The sequence below is a fragment of the Terrapene carolina genome, unplaced genomic scaffold (assembly GCF_002925995.2).
Source record: "Terrapene carolina triunguis isolate 2854851 unplaced genomic scaffold, T_m_triunguis-2.0 Scaffold402, whole genome shotgun sequence".
Taxonomy (NCBI): Eukaryota; Metazoa; Chordata; order Testudines; family Emydidae; genus Terrapene; species Terrapene triunguis.
This window is the reverse complement of record NW_020664753.1, coordinates 1,539,432-1,554,631: the sequence shown is the minus strand read 5'-3', so window position 1 is coordinate 1,554,631 and position 15,200 is coordinate 1,539,432. Positions and strand designations below refer to the sequence as shown.

The 15,200-nt window shown below is 50.3% G+C and overlaps 1 protein-coding gene across 1 annotated transcript in view; it reads right to left on the bottom strand.

The window, feature by feature from the left end:
- Positions 1-9,344, bottom strand: part of ARHGAP22 (Rho GTPase activating protein 22) — a 246,096-nt gene extending 236,752 nt beyond the window's left edge. Inside the window, exon 1 of the mRNA XM_024210355.1 lies at positions 9,273-9,344. Coding sequence (XP_024066123.1) covers positions 9,273-9,306 — 34 coding nt within the window. The 5' untranslated portion in view covers positions 9,307-9,344. The remainder of the gene's footprint in view (positions 1-9,272) is intronic.
- Positions 9,345-15,200: the final 5,856 nt, after the last annotated feature.

The window sequence follows — 15,200 nt, the reverse complement described above, 5'->3', positions numbered from 1 at the left end:
GCCCCTGCCTGAGCCACAAACTCTGTACTGCCCCGCCCTGACCCTGGGCTTGTTGCTTAACTGTTTGCTCAGTCCCTGCCTAAGGGCCCGAGCCCCAAACTTTGTATTGCCCCACCCTGATCCAGGGCCTGGGCTTCCCTGAATTTAATTGTTTGCTCAGCCCTGCCTGCGGGCCTGAGCCACAGACTCTTTACTGCCTGCCCTAACCCAGAGCCCAGGCTTATGGCTTGACGGTTTGCTCTGTCCCTGTCCAAAGACCAGAGAGTAGGACTCGCTACTACCCGCCAACCGGGCATGAGTAACCATTGTTTTGACTAGTTCCCCAAAATAACCAGACGGACGTAGTGAGGCGGTGTGGTTCCCTGCCGCCCCGGAGAGGGATGAGCTCCGGCCAAACCCTTCTATGCAGCTGTTAGCAGCATCGGTGCCTGCAATACACTTAGCCAAGGCGTTATGAGTGCATCACGTTTGCCTCTAGGGGATGCTTGGCCTAGAAGTTAAGGACCTACTACTGTTACCAGCTATCAATTATTCCTTTAGTCCCTTCCTAGCTCTCTGTTCTATGCCCAGAAGCCCAGCTCCCCTTGGAGTGGCAGTTTGTGGTCCCACATTCCCTTTCGACTCACTTCCTCTATGAAGAGCACAGGTTGGGACCACTGGATAGTGCCCAATTTGGCTTTCCACTAGGAAGTGGGTTGAGAGTCGCTGAAGGACCCATAAACGGTTGCAGAAAGGGCATCCTGCCAATACTGTGGAGTAGGAGTAGGATAAAACATCACTTTCTCCTGCAGCCCATAGATCTGTGGGCTATGGCTGCCATTTCCCTGCTAAAAGGGGTTCACCCCCTGGGGTTAGGAAGCTCCCACTGGGCCAGCTGGGGGGCAGGGACACCTCTCAGAGACCTCCCTTCCCTTCTCCCCACATTCACCACACTGTGCCATCTCCCCTCAACCAAGAGGCTGCAATGTGACTTCCCCCATGACATTAACAGCCAGGCCCCAGACAGTCGAGGAGTTCCCCCTCTCACTGACCTGCCCGAACCAAAGATGCCAAGCCAGTCACCTCACAAAGGCTTGGCTATAGGGTCACTGGTTGGGCCCCAGTACAGATGGGGTTAAACCCAGCTTCCCTTCCCTGAGCACAGAGAAGGGTGGCTGGAGACACAGAAAGGGATGGGTACCTGGGGGAAACTCAGTGCTCCTAGCCCACCTTTCAGGGTGGGGCTGGGCTTCTTTACTTATGCCCCCATTTTAGTTTGTACAGGGAGCGTCTCCCGTTATCCAGACCTTGGGGCCTGCTGCTGTGTTTTCTCCCTGCTCACTCACCCCCCCAGCTATCCAGCCAGTGCCTTGGCATCATCTCAGCAAGTCAGAGATGCTAAGCCAATGCCCTCTGTCCTGGGTTGAGCCAGGAAGAGGTTAAATCCCCTTACTGGGGTGTAATGAGCAGGGCCGACTCCAGGGTTTTGGCCGCCCCAAGCAGCCCAAAAAAAAAAAAGCCGCGATCACGATCTGCGGCGGCAATTCGGCGGAAGGTCCTTCGCTCCGAGCGGGAGTGAGGGACCGTCCGCCAAATAGCTGGACCTGCCGCCCCAAGCACCTGCTTGCCAAGTGGTAGCCTGGAGCCGGCCCTGGTAATGAGATGCACTCACCTCTCATGAGCACACCCCTGTCTCAGTGTGTGTGCCTGCTCTCTCCCTGTGGTGGGTCCTTGGTGACTCAGCCCTCCGCCGAGTCACACACAGTCTGTATGTGAAATAAATAACAAGGCAAACACCTTCCGGGATACAAGTCCAACAGGGGCCTCTCTCAGGGCCCTCTGTCACATCTCTCTTGAGTTGTCCCTGCTTCAGTACAGAGCAGTGCCCCAGGGCTGTCTCCCTGGAGGCAATGTCTTTGCACTCTCAGGGCCTTCTTTGCCCCAGCTATTCAGCGGGGCCACTACAGTTCAGTTCCCCTACTGGGGTGTCTCTACTGGGGGGACCCAGCCCAGAGACCCTATAGATAGCAGCTGTATTATGTCCCTTTACATAAGCCACACTGTGGCTCCAATTCCCTAGGCCACTTCCCAGGCTCCAGGACATTCTTCACCCTCACCTCAGAGCCTTGTCCTGAGGGAGTCCCAGCAACCATCCTGGAGTGCCTTCGAGATCCCGTTGGCCTCTGCCAGCACTGCTCTGTCTAAGGTCCTGTTGTGCCCTCAAACACTCTCCTCCAGTTCTAGGGAAGAACTGATCTTAGACCTCTCTACTGCCCTCTTCTGGGGTAGGGTGTAGCAGGGCAACAAGGTCTCCAGCAGGGGGCCTCCATACCTAGTCCATCCTGTCACATGGGGTCTTTCCCCTGTAATGACTGAGCAAGTGTCAGGCATGGAGGGTCGTTAGGGTGACCACCTGTCCCATGTTTTACTGGCCCATCCCTTAGGGTGACATTGAAGCTTATGATGACTGCACTGTATGCTTGAGGGCAGCAGAAATGTACACATGTGAGAAAAATGCCTGCTGTGCTACAAGAAATGGCATTTCCCTAAAATGCCCCTTAAAACAAAGCTTTGTCCCTTACCTTTCATGTGGTTTTCCCTTATTTCCATCCAACAAAGGTGGTCACTCTAGGGGCAGTGCTAGCTGCTGTGGTTCATTGGGCCAATGGTAGGGGGAGCTACTGAACAGAGAAGCCATAAGCCCTGGAGGGAAAGGGAAGGAAGAAGCCCCAACTGGAGAAGAAACAACCTCTCCTCCCTGGGTGGGGTGGGGTGGGGTGGGGGAGCAGGGTTAGAGGTTTCCTGGAAGAGGGAGCAGAGCGGAGATGCTGAGGAGGAGCAAAGGCACTTACCCTGCTGCTCCCCAGGGCTGCTGTGTTGGTGGAGGATGGGTGTTAGACACTGCGCTCTCCCCGGGTTCTGTTTGAACCATTCTGAAGAAAACTGTGCTTGCTGGGCTCCTCTGTGGACCAGGCCGGATACGCAGTCTTGTGGCTTCCTTCTCACTCAAATGAGGCTGAGGGAAGCTCTGACTGACGCACTTACTTTGGGACCTGGTAGGAAGGGCCTGAGGACTCCAGTGCTGTCTCCCCAAGCTAGGCAATGTGACCCAGTAGCACCCTAGCCGCTAGCCCTTTATATCCACCCAGTAAGCTGAGTCAGCAACTTCACACAGACCTGAGCTGAGACAGCAGCCCACAAACTGGAGATGCAACTGTGAGCTCACAGAGACTTGTGACTGGCCATTGGTCCAGCAGGTTGGTTATGGATGGCCAGCAGTGATGAGAGGAAGAGTGCCCCCACTGCTAAAAGTATCAGGAGCCTGGCTCTCCTCTTTGCTGGCTGGTGGGATAAACAAGAGCTCCTCAGGCAGGACACTGCACTGGAAGGGTGCAGCAGGAGGTGTTGGTGCCTGACTGAGGAATGTCAGGATTGGGGCCCTTTATTTGGGCTTGAGGGCTAGCCCTCCAGGTAGATCAAACTGCTCAGCTGAGTTGCAGTAGGATTGGCCAGTCTGCCTGATGGCTGAGGGGAGCCACAGGCCTGCTTTCAAGTTTGGCAGCTGCAGGAGATCATTGCAGCTGTGATTGTTCTAGCATGACCTTGTGCTGGTCCCACCTCAGCCCTGCTCCTGGTCCTGATTCCAGCTCTGACTCCTAGGGCTGGTTCCTGACTCTGGCTCAGACCCTTAGCTCCAGTTTCCTGTGCCCTCAGCCTGGTTCTGACAGGGAGTTCAGGGCTCCAACACCCACATTTGATGGGAGAAGTATTGTCCACGCTGGGAGTCTCCTACCTGCCTCCTTTCTCCACCAGGAAGGTCTGCTCTCCCCCCATCTAAAGAGGTAACCTGCTCACAACTGCTCTGACCAGTGAGCAAACATGCTGCTGGGCTTTTTCACATCTTAAAAAGTGACCCAGTGATGAGCAGGGCCAGGTACCTTCCTTAGCACTGAAGGATTTTGCCTGAGATCTGCCATCATTATCTCCTGTATTGAAAAAGCCCTGTCTCCAGGCTGAAAAGCCGTACTTCCCATACCCCAGCGCTGCAAGGAAAGGGAGAGAATGTGGACATAGGAGGCATTTTCCCCCTGAAGACCCTTATTTTAGAACCCAGGACTCTCCGATTACTGTAGTAAAACACTGCAGATCGGGAAAAATAATACAAAACCCACTCAGGCCTAGCCAATATGAAGGCTTTTCCTTTATGCCTGTTATGGTTTTCAATCTATAAGGTTTTACTCCTCGCATAAGGCCATACTGGGTCTTATGAAAAGATAACGTGCATCCAGCTGTATGGACTTGATTTAGTGGGTGTAATGGTAATGACTGTGATGCTGGCAGACCAGGTGCCAGCTCATGCCAAGGCCCCTAGGCCTCACTGAATGCTGACAAATGCAGAACTGGAAACCAGTCTGGCTAACCTGTGTGTTGGCATTGTTAAAACAGATGTTAAGTTGATAAGAATGTGTTTAGACTTGATGAAATGCTTCTAGGATGCTGCATGCATTGATCTCACTGATCACATCTGTAGCCCATGGTTTAAAGTTATATTGAGGGTTTGGCATTGTAAGTCTCTGTCACTGAGTAACTCCCCAAACAGGAAAGAGGCATTAATTACATGTAAAGTACTGGTCCTGCAGACAAGAAGGCCCATTGAAACCAAATGAGCCATTGTGAAAGATCAAAGGACAAAGACTTTGTTGATCCTCCCCCCCACACACATGCCCATGTAGAAGCGATGGGTACCATGCTTGTTCCATCTGCTTGAACTCTGGGGGAAGGGAATAAAAATGCCTGATGAGAAGATACTTTATCACATTGCTGCTTAGAATTTGGAGAGGGTAAAATTTCTAAGCATAAGCAAGGGATCCCCAAGCTGCTCGGCTTGGGTTAGCCCTAAGGGACATATAGAACTTGCATATATTGCAGCTACTATCAACTTTTGGAACTTAAGACTAACTCATTTGTGTGTGTATGTTCACCTGCTTTAACCTTGTAAATAACTCTTGTCTTTTTCTTAGTTAGTTTCTTAATAAATCTTTAGTTAGTTTATTACAGGACTGGCTACAAGTGTTGTCTTTGGTAAGAGATATAGGGTGCACTTGACCTGGGGTAAGTGACCGGTCCTTTGGGACTGGGAATAACCTGAATATTGTGATTTTTGATGTAAGGGACCATCTACCACAAAGGCAGGCTCGCCTGGCTGGCAAGATAGATGAAGTGCCCAAGGAGACTGTCTGCGACTCCATGGTAAGGCTGTTATAGTGCTTTAGGAGTTCACTCTTGAAATCTACTTATAAACCAGTTTGGGGTTTGTGCCTTGGTTTGCGACAGTCTGCCCTGAAGTTGGCACTCACAGTGGTGAGCCGCTCTAGAACAGTTTCACAATGACCACATAACTTTGGCAATACACTCTAGCAATACGATGTAGCTTTTGTTGCCTGTACCATCTTTCACAGAAAACAAGAACTGGACTCAAGATGCCAGATCCAGGTCCAAATTTGGAACCCCTCTCTCTCTTCTTACCCCCCCCCCCACACCCCCGGAGTTCGGACCACCCCGAACTCAAACTGTATCTTGAAATATTCTAGACTAAGTAATAAGATTACAGAGTTAATTTAAAGCTTAACAACCCTAGCAGTGGGAGACCCAGTCATAAGCGTGGGGTTAGAATAGGCTTTCAAAGGAGATTTGAAAACATGTGGAGAGCTGCTGAAGCTTAGAGGTGCAAGAAGGCCGATTCGGACAGCAAGGAGATACAGAGAAGGCTCTTGCATCAACACCGAGGGAACTGTGCGAGAAGTCAGGAGGGGAAGCCAAGAGAAGGAAGCAGATTTCAGTAGGCGGTCTCCCCAGCTAAGTATATGTCAGGATTGGGTCCAACATCAATAGGCCTTTTGTTTTAAGCAGATCTGGACCTCCCCCTTTAAAGTGTATCGATACAGTCTGAGGCCGGATAATGCCCAGAGCACGTGTTAAAAATCTGCTGGGCAAATCAACAGCAGTCTTCATGGGAATGTGTTCTACAGCATTGAACTATGTTAGATTTAGGGTCTGTCTGCTGGCTCCTGGGTGAGCTATGAAATATGTTGGGTACGGGCTAGCCCATGTCTAGTCAACAGGGGTCCATGAGACAAAATCCACCCTGTGAACAGGTGCCATTCCCAATAATGCCTACACTTGCTGCATTAAAGTCAAGTTTACCCCCCTTCCCAGGGTTTGGCTGTATTACTGACTCCAGTGGCAACGGAATATAAGCCCCATCTATGCTTTGTCCTTAGGCCTGGCTGTTCCCAGTGCTTCCTGCAAGCCTGCCCTGTCTCTTCTAGTTTTCTCTAGCCAGATGTTACACCCATCATTCTTCCTAGGTCCTGGTGAAGCTAACACTGCACCTGCCACTGCGAGTCAGCAGAGCTTACTCAGCAGCTGGCTGCAGGGTTCTAGCTCCTGTTGTCCCACCCTGCTAGTAGGAGATCCTGGCAGCCCTTTGCTGGATCATAGATCTTGATGGCTGTTACACCACCGATACCGCATGGACCCTTGTTAGCAATCTCCAGAGAGGCCAAAGGGACTGACCTACCATTTCCCTCTTGGCCCAATGCTACAAGGGGTTCATCACCTCTTGGGAGGTGCTCAGCTTTTTCACTCCTGGGTAGGTCAGAAGGAGCAGAGGGCACTTTGGCACCTTGCAAGACTGGGCCCTCCTGCAAGCAGGCCATTTGGCCAAGGGTAGCAGTACACTGAGGAGGAACTGCGTGTGTGGGAAGACTGCCCTCCTGCATGCGCGCACTGTCCCAGCTCTGTGGATAGACAGAGGACCCTTCGTTTCCAGAGCCAGCAAGCCAGCCCCTTTCAGAAGTCTGCAGTTGACTTAAAAGAAGAACCCTATCAGAGCACAGCTCTTACTATGAAAAACAAATACTAACAGAGCCAAGGTAGCTTACAGTTCACCAATTCCAGGGCCCCCGAGCCATAGAACTACAGCATAATCCCTGCATCTATCACATGTAGGGATCGTGTGCAATACTCACCCCTAACTACACTCCTGTTAGAGTGCTAATATAACTTATCTTCAAGATGAGCTGAAAGAAAGGTTACGTGCTAGCCTCAAACTGGGGCATGTGTGGGGGCGGTCCCTTCCCTGCTCTGCCACAGACTTCCTGTATGACCTTGGGCAAGTCACTTAGCCTCCCTAGAAGTAAAGGAGAGATCATAGCAGTGCCCTGTCTCACAGGGGTGGGGAAGTGATGTGAGGATAAATACAGTAAGGAGTGTGAGGTGCTCAGATACTACAGTAATGGGGACCATGTACCCTGGTAGATAGGCAGCACTGATTGGAATGCAAACATCTCCCAATGCATACAAAAAAAAATTGTCTAACGAAAAATCAAATGCATATGTATTTACTATGGCAGGGATGGTACACATGTATTCCCAGAGCTCCAAATTGCAGACAGGCTCTTTATTTTAAGGAACTCTGTGTTGTTCAATGGACTTTGGGTGTTTTAAGGACTGTATGTATACTGTACTGTGCTACATGTATTTTACTGTATGAGCCCAGTATCATTCACCTAGAAGCGCTCCTCTCTGAATTACTGCAGGTAACTATTAAACCATTACAATGTTATCCTTTCTTTGTACACAGCTGGCAATTTCCTATTTTACAAAGCCGGTGTGCCTGAAGAAAGCTCTGGGCTGATCTATCCTGAAAACTTACGTCCACATCCCTGTGAGACGTAGCTATGCAGACCTGTCGCCCAGTGTAGACAGTGCTAGATCAATGGAAGAAGTCTTCCATCGACCTAGCTACTGCCTCCTGGGGAGGTGGATTAACTATAGCAAAGGGATAACCTCCCCCCAGCCCATCGCTGTAGTGAATGTTTACACTGAAGCACTACAGCTGTGCCACTGTAGCGTTTGAAGTGTAGACAGAGCCTCTAAATCTTAGGCTTTCTTCCACACTTCCTGACTGCACGCTGCTTCAAGTCTAAACGATACTGATCTAGTCTCTATTTCTGATGCCTCTGAGATTGCCATGAGGCTGTGAATGGCAAGGATGCTCAGCACAATCTGCAAATGTGATGTCAAGCTCAGAGCTGCTACTGCAGCACGAGATCACACAATGCCTCCCCTCTGCTAGAAGATATCCGTCATAAGGGAGGGAGCGTAGACACAAGCTATGGCCAGAGGACAACAGTTCTGTAACACGCTGCCTGTTCTCCCGTGCTTGTCTAGTTTGCAAATCTGAGCTTCTGCACTCTGAGCTGTTTCAGAAACAGGACAAGTTTTCCCTCCTTTGTCTTCTTCAGCAACAATCACTGAGTGACTTTCCCCTTTCTGCCTGCTGAGCTGGAGGGATAAGGTGCTAAGATACTTGCTAACAACTACTTCTTCAGGATGCTTTGGGCGAGGCTACTGTACCACAATTGTCTGTCTGATCTTATTAAGTGTAAAGATTCCATGGCATGTTCTGCACTAGAAAGGTTCCAGAGAAACAGTGTAATGAAATATGCACACCTAACTACACGTACCCTTTCTTAGACTCCGGACAGATTAGAAGTTATGTACAAGGGATGCAGCTCTAATTCTGAGCTGAAACGGCACACAACGCTAGTGATCAAAAGACCAACTCCCCTGCTCATAAGTTGCAGGCAGAAAAGAAATAACTCATTTGACTAAGTGCAGTTGCAAGAATAACTAACTTATTCAGCTAGTTTAATGTAGTTTAAATTGTCAACGGAGCATAATTGTGGGATGGCACACTAAGCAACTCAGCTGACATTGCTTTCAAAGATTCATAGGTTCCAAGGCCAGAAGGGACCATGTGTGATCATCTAGTCTGACCCCTTGTATAACACAGGCCAGAGAACTTCCCCACAATAATTCCTAGAGCAGATCTTTTTTTTGATTTTGAAATTGCCAGTGATGGAGAGTCCACCAGCACCCTTGGTAAATTGTTCCAAGGGTTAATTACTCTCACTGTTAAAAATTTACACCTTATTTCCAGTTTGAATTTGTCTAGCTTCAGCCTTGCTTTGCAAAGTATCTTGAAAAAATGATGCACGTTATTGAGGATGCTACAGTAATTAAAGTGCAACAGCGTTCAGAATATGAGCCATCTTACAGGGCAAAATTCAGAGTCAATGGATGTGTCACCATGAAGAGTAATAAAAAGTTTCCTTCTTGTGCTGATTTAGAGCAACACTCTCCCCCCCGCCCCCACATGCACACACACACTTGGGTGTATTTTCCAGAGAGCAAATCCCAAGATATAGAAGAGATCCTGTACTCACCTCTCCTGGCCTGCCTTATCTTGGGACTCAACATATTCCTGGTTCCAGCGTCACCTTTCTCGCAGCCTTCAGCATGCTGTCATCCTCCTTCCCAGCCTCCTCACCCTGTTGCAACTCATCACGGCACAGCCTGTCCTGCCGGTAGCAGCCTCTCCCCAGCCTGCTCTGCGCTGAAGATCCACTTCCCTGCACTCCCAGTACGGGCTCAAGAGCGATGCCTTGCATTTGGCTAAATAAACCTTAATGCATTATTTATCCAGCCCAGAATTAATTCCCATCCAAACTAGCCATTAAGTGCCTCAGTAATTACTGTCGATAAATCACTAGAGCCAGAGACACAAGGGCTGGACCTGGCTCCTTCTCCTAATTGGCCATGCATCAGTGTTATTAATACGTCCCTACTAGGGAGTCCAAGCAGAGTCCCTTGCTGTATTTTTCTCTGGCTGCGCTGAACAGAAGCTTCGATTTGACAAGAATCAGATCAAGAGTTGAACCTGCTTGAGCCAGAGAGAAAAGGGCACAAAGACCACGGCAGTGTATAGCTCGCAGCTCTGATAAGGTTGCACATTAGGAGAAATAATAAGTGCACTGGTCCACAGGGAAGTGGCATGCTGGGTTGCTTACTGAGTAATGCATTCAGAAAGCACACAGGCTGAATCAGAGCTGGGTTTGTATTTCAGAGCGAGACACACACTGGCTTCGCTGGAAGCAAGGCAATTATTGCAGGGAAGAAAAAAATCCCTCTTCCTGCATTGGTAGATTTTCAGGTTGGGCGCTGTGGAATGCCATCATTCCCTCTTAGCTCAGGGGCACGCGGTCATTTTTTAAAGCTGCCTCCCCTCCTGCTGAAAAGGGAAAAGCCGGGAATCAGCAATTACAGGGGAAGGACAAAGAGATGATGTAACAGTGAAAAACCGTTAATTGGAGGGGAATCTAATCTGTCCTGCTAACTGAGATGCATCCTGCACGCTGCTGCTATTAGCATAGTCCTGCCTCCCCCTTTCCCTCTCCCTGCAGGCCCCCAGTGTAGAAGGTCCCTCTGCCGCAGGGAAAGGGATGTAGCTATTTTGCTGGCAAGGCGCACGCCCGCCCTGCAGTGCTCTGCACTGCTAAGTAGCACTTACGAAGAGTAAATTTATGTGCTAAAAGCACTGCGTGAAGCATCCTCTTTCTCTGGGCGACAGTAATATCTTGGATCCTGAATGCTGCGCGTGCCCTCTTGGCACCTCCCCACAGCTTATCAGAGCTTATCAGAGCCCTAGTAGAAGCCAAAACCCGGCTGCCCCAAGGCTAGATTTTCAAGCTACATGGGGGAGCCTCAGCAAAACCCAGGTTGTGCTCTGAACACACCTCGGACCTGATACCTGTCAGACACCGCAGCAGGAGGGCCAGCTGTTGGCCATGGAGAGGTGACAGAGCAACAAAGAACCTGTCCAAAAAGACAGTCAGAGGCATGGCCCGGGCACTCATCTGGGATGTGAGAGACCCAGGCTTGAATCCCCGCTCTGGAGCAAAGACTTGAACCCAGGTCTGCCACATGGACACCCTACCTGCTGGGCTGGAGATTTAATTATTTCTACAAAGTGGAACAGCTCCAACAAGGGAGCTAGAGAGACCCCCAACCCAGGATACCCCATGATCCTGCGCTTAGGGCACTCCCCTGGGATGTGGCAGACCAGGATTCCAGTCCCTGCTCCAAATCAGACAGAACCAGGATGTGAGCCTGGGTTTCCTATATCCCAGGGGAGAGCCCTACTCACTAGGCTGTTGTCTACTGCAGGGTCTTGGTCCCTGGTTTATCACTGGCAAGGGCTGAGCTGGCCGTGGCGCCGAACTCCAGGAAAGGGTTTGTGGCTGAGAATCCCCACCAGAGAGAAGTGCCTGTCACGGGACTGTTGGCCAGGTGCCCCAGGCCCAGGTCAATGGGATTTAGGCGCAGCTCCCCATTCAGCTTGCTGGCTCTTGAGAATTCCTATCTTCAGCACTAACGCTCCCCACACATTGTGTGGGGAGGCTGGGCACCTAATTTGGCACTCAGAATTCCCCTAGGAGTGAGGTGTTGCAATGCTGAGTGCAGTAGAGCAATGCCCAAGTACCTTGCGAATCTGGCCCCGAGTGCACAGATTTACTCAGCTTGGGCCCAATCCTACAGGAGACCCTTTGCCTCTTGAGTGGTGCTAAGCATCCCTTCAACTCCCTGGCTGCAGTGAGAGTTGGCAGTGCTCTGCATCTCTCTGGTACTGTGCTGGATCAGGCCACCTGCAAGCACTTAGGGCTAGAAGCTGGAGGCCCGGTGTAAATCTGCAGTATTGAGTGCAAGGGAGCTATCCTCGATTTACACAGGTGTAACTGAGGACAGAATTTAACCTAATGGGATTGGAAGTTTGGGGCTTACTGTGGATAGGCCAAATGGGCAATTCAGTGCAACTCCCTGTTTGGTCTCCCTGGGAATTTTGCGTGTACAAGTATGAGTCAGCACTGGGCTCTGTATAAAGTACCAAAACTTGTGTTTTCATTGACCAACCCTCTTAGCAAATGCTCTGACCCTAGTTGGCCTATGAGGGATGGACAGTCTTCAGAAGGATCACAGTTCAGGCAAGCTTGGCTTTGCTGCCCTGACTCACACAGCAACTAGGTCCGCAGCACCGGAAATCTCTTGAAAGTCTGTTCCTTTCTCAGCATTTCTTCCAGTCAGGCTGGACAGTGCGAGAACTGCTTTTCTGGTGGCTTTTAAGCCCATCAGCTTCTGCCCGAAAGCAGGAGGTACAGAGGCACGGGAAATAAAACACAACAAGGAATCATGTTAACTGAACCTCTAACCTCAGGGGAAACTCAGGGTTTGTAACAACCTCTAGGCCACTTAATGTGAGAACACAACCTTCTCCTCTGCAACTAGAAAGGGAAACACAGGTGAGGGCTGGAACAGGCCCTTGCCAGCTGGAAGAGAAAGAGGGATGCTGTCAGCCAACATCTACTAGCTACAAAATGGCCACTTTAGGATTACAGCTGCTTTGCTCTGCCCAATTTAAAGGGCCAACCCCCAGAAAGGCATGCTGGGAAAAAAGGTCCTATAATGAGGAGAGTTTGAAGGAATCAGTTGCTAAGAAAGGTCCTTCTAGGGAATGGGATGCTTTGTGTTTAGCCTGCTCTCTTAGCAGCACTTTTTATTTGGCTGGGCTTCCATGTTCAAAGTGATCATACCACTGAGTGCACACTAGAGTGTAGAGGAGACCAGGCTGGAGTGTGCACAATTTAAGGGAAGGAAAGTAGTAACAGTGAGCTGGGGTCCAATCCAGGCACTCTTTGCTATGGCCCGGATGCAATGACTTTTTTAAGCGGCACCCACTTCAGCAAGGGGAGCGTAAAGAAGCTGTTATAACAGCTTCAACTGCCAGTACCAGCACCTGCACCAGCTTCTTGGGAACCACAGCATACATAGAGAGAAATTAGATAAACACACTAGACAGTGCGAGAACTGCCTTTCTGCCCCTCTTGCTGGAGGATTGCAAATTAACACTGCTTTATTTCAGAGACTTTAGAATGATAACACCAGAAAACAGAGAGACACAAAGGAGGCTGCTCCCTGAAACAGTGAGACAAAGCTCACCCTGTTGGCTGTTGACTGACTGTGATCACAGGCTTCCCTACAGAGCCCTCTCGCCTCAGGTTTCTCAACCAGTGAGTCACAACCCAAAACTGGATCACCTGCATGTATCAAAGGGTTCTGTGGAAGGCATGGGGTTGCAGATCCTCCCCCGCAATTCACCCCACAATGACAGTTCTGTTCCCGCAACACTGGCTGGGCTTGTCTCCCTGCTCCGGGTGCTGTGTCCTGGTGCATGGGATCACAGCGCCACTCATGTCTGGCCCAGCCGCCCCTCTGTCTGGATGATTGGGGGCCTGGTGGGGCCAATTTTGTGTAAGTGACACTGCAACTCCATGCATCAGGTTGCAGTGCCACTCGCACAAACTTGATCTGGCTGGTTCCCCTGTTACGAGACAAACCTGAGCAGCGCTGCGACCCTGGTGGTGGCAATGCCCAGACAGAGGAGACCTACTTGGTCAGTCCCACAGAACAGGAGCTGTCACTACGGTACACACAGTGTGCTTATTTAATACTTATTACTGTACTGAGGGGATGTGGACTTCCTCCCAGATGGACGGAGGGACAGCCACAGCCCCCCCTCACTCCCCGTGAACTACACAACAGCTAGAGAGGATGCTCTCCCCACTGCCTCCCCTGCAAATGTTAAAATAAAGGCCTAGATCTTCAAAGGTATTGATTTCAATGGCTGTTAGGTGCCTATATACCTTTGAGGATTTGAACCTACATGTCTATTAACCACCGATTTACGGCAGAGGAAAGTCATGGCCTTTGACACTTATGTAGTGTACTATTCATAGCAGGTAGTTGTAGCTCTTGGCAGAACATACGTAACCAAGGAAGGTTGTGTGGACTAGTGGTTAGAGCACAGGAGTAAAGTTGGGAGACGATGGCTCTAGTCCTGAGGCCACTGACTTGGCATGCTCACTAGCCAGCCCTTTCCCCTCTAACCCATCCACCTAGGTAAAGCACTTTGCGAGCCTGGGACAGGGGATGCTGTAGCAATGCAGAGGATGTTGATTGTTACAGGATCCTGCAGCTGTAACATTTGCCAAACACATGAGTCAGCAGCTGGCGCCAGTTCTGGTGGCTCTAGGCTACAGAACATCTTGGGCGCTTTGGAAGGGAGAGCGTGTGGGCCAGCGTTGCTGCTGAATCCCTGTTTCGAGGGCTGAGCGGAGCTATCCTTCCCCAGGCTGCACACGCAGAATGCTGCTGCCAGCCAATAACCGCAAAGGATGTCTTCCTCCTCCTCAGCGTCTGCTTCCACGTGCTGGCCAAGGACATGTTGTAAATAGGTGATTTATATAGTCTTACTCAGCAACAGAGATGGAGCTGGGCCAAAGCCCAGGATCTGCTCACTCTGGGGGGATTGAAATGCTCATCTGATTTTTGTAGCAGAACCTGCTGTTCTTGATTGTAACTGGGTAGTCTGTCCCTCTAGGAGCCAGCGGGCCAGGCCCTGTTTGACTATCAGACCCAGCTGGGAAGGGGTTGGATAATTCCTGTAAGACTGAGAGAACTTGAAGGGCCTGAACATACTATGGGTGAGGTGTTAGTCCTTCCTGGGCTGGGGTTCAAGGCCAACCCCCCTACTCGTCCAAAGAAGCAGCAAGAACCTTGGAGGTAGCCAGCAGAGCAGTGGCAACAGCACCATCTTTCACAAGGGCCACTACAGGGCTAGCGTAACCCTGCCTGTGAGAACTGTGGGGCTTTCCTTGCTGGAGAAGACTGGACCAACGTTGTGGTATGAAAGGCGTGAGGGACTTGTAATGGGTTTCTGGGATTTGAGTCTCCAGGTCAAAGAGTCACATTCAGATCAGGTACTTAACAACCAAAAGCTGCTTCTGTGTGAAGGCCTCTTGGTCAAGTGTGGCATGATTTGTGGTTTAGGGTGAAATAATCATTGGCTCGTTTCCTGGAGGAGCCATCGCCTTCATGAGAGTGCAGGGTGACGGTCTGCGTGAAATGGAATGGCTGGGTTCAAGCCACTTCACAACCGACTCTAGCCAGTCCTCTTGTTGGTCACCTCAGCAGAGGGACCAAGGAACAGATGGACCATAGTGAGTGTTCTCCCCCCATTGTCTCCTGGGTCACGCCAGCTGCTGTTGCAGGGTGAAGAAAGCTGCACGGTTATTCCAGACCTGTTTTGGAGATAACTAAGAGGTCGTTAGTCTCCAGAGTATTCCTCCGCACAAGCCTCGCTTTGCAAAACGTACACAGTACAAATAAGTTCTAGTCCAGGGATAACCCTGTGACCAATCTGTAGTGTAACTGATGTCTTGTGATGAACTGTAAGCTACAAAGTGTTTTGTAGAAGCCCA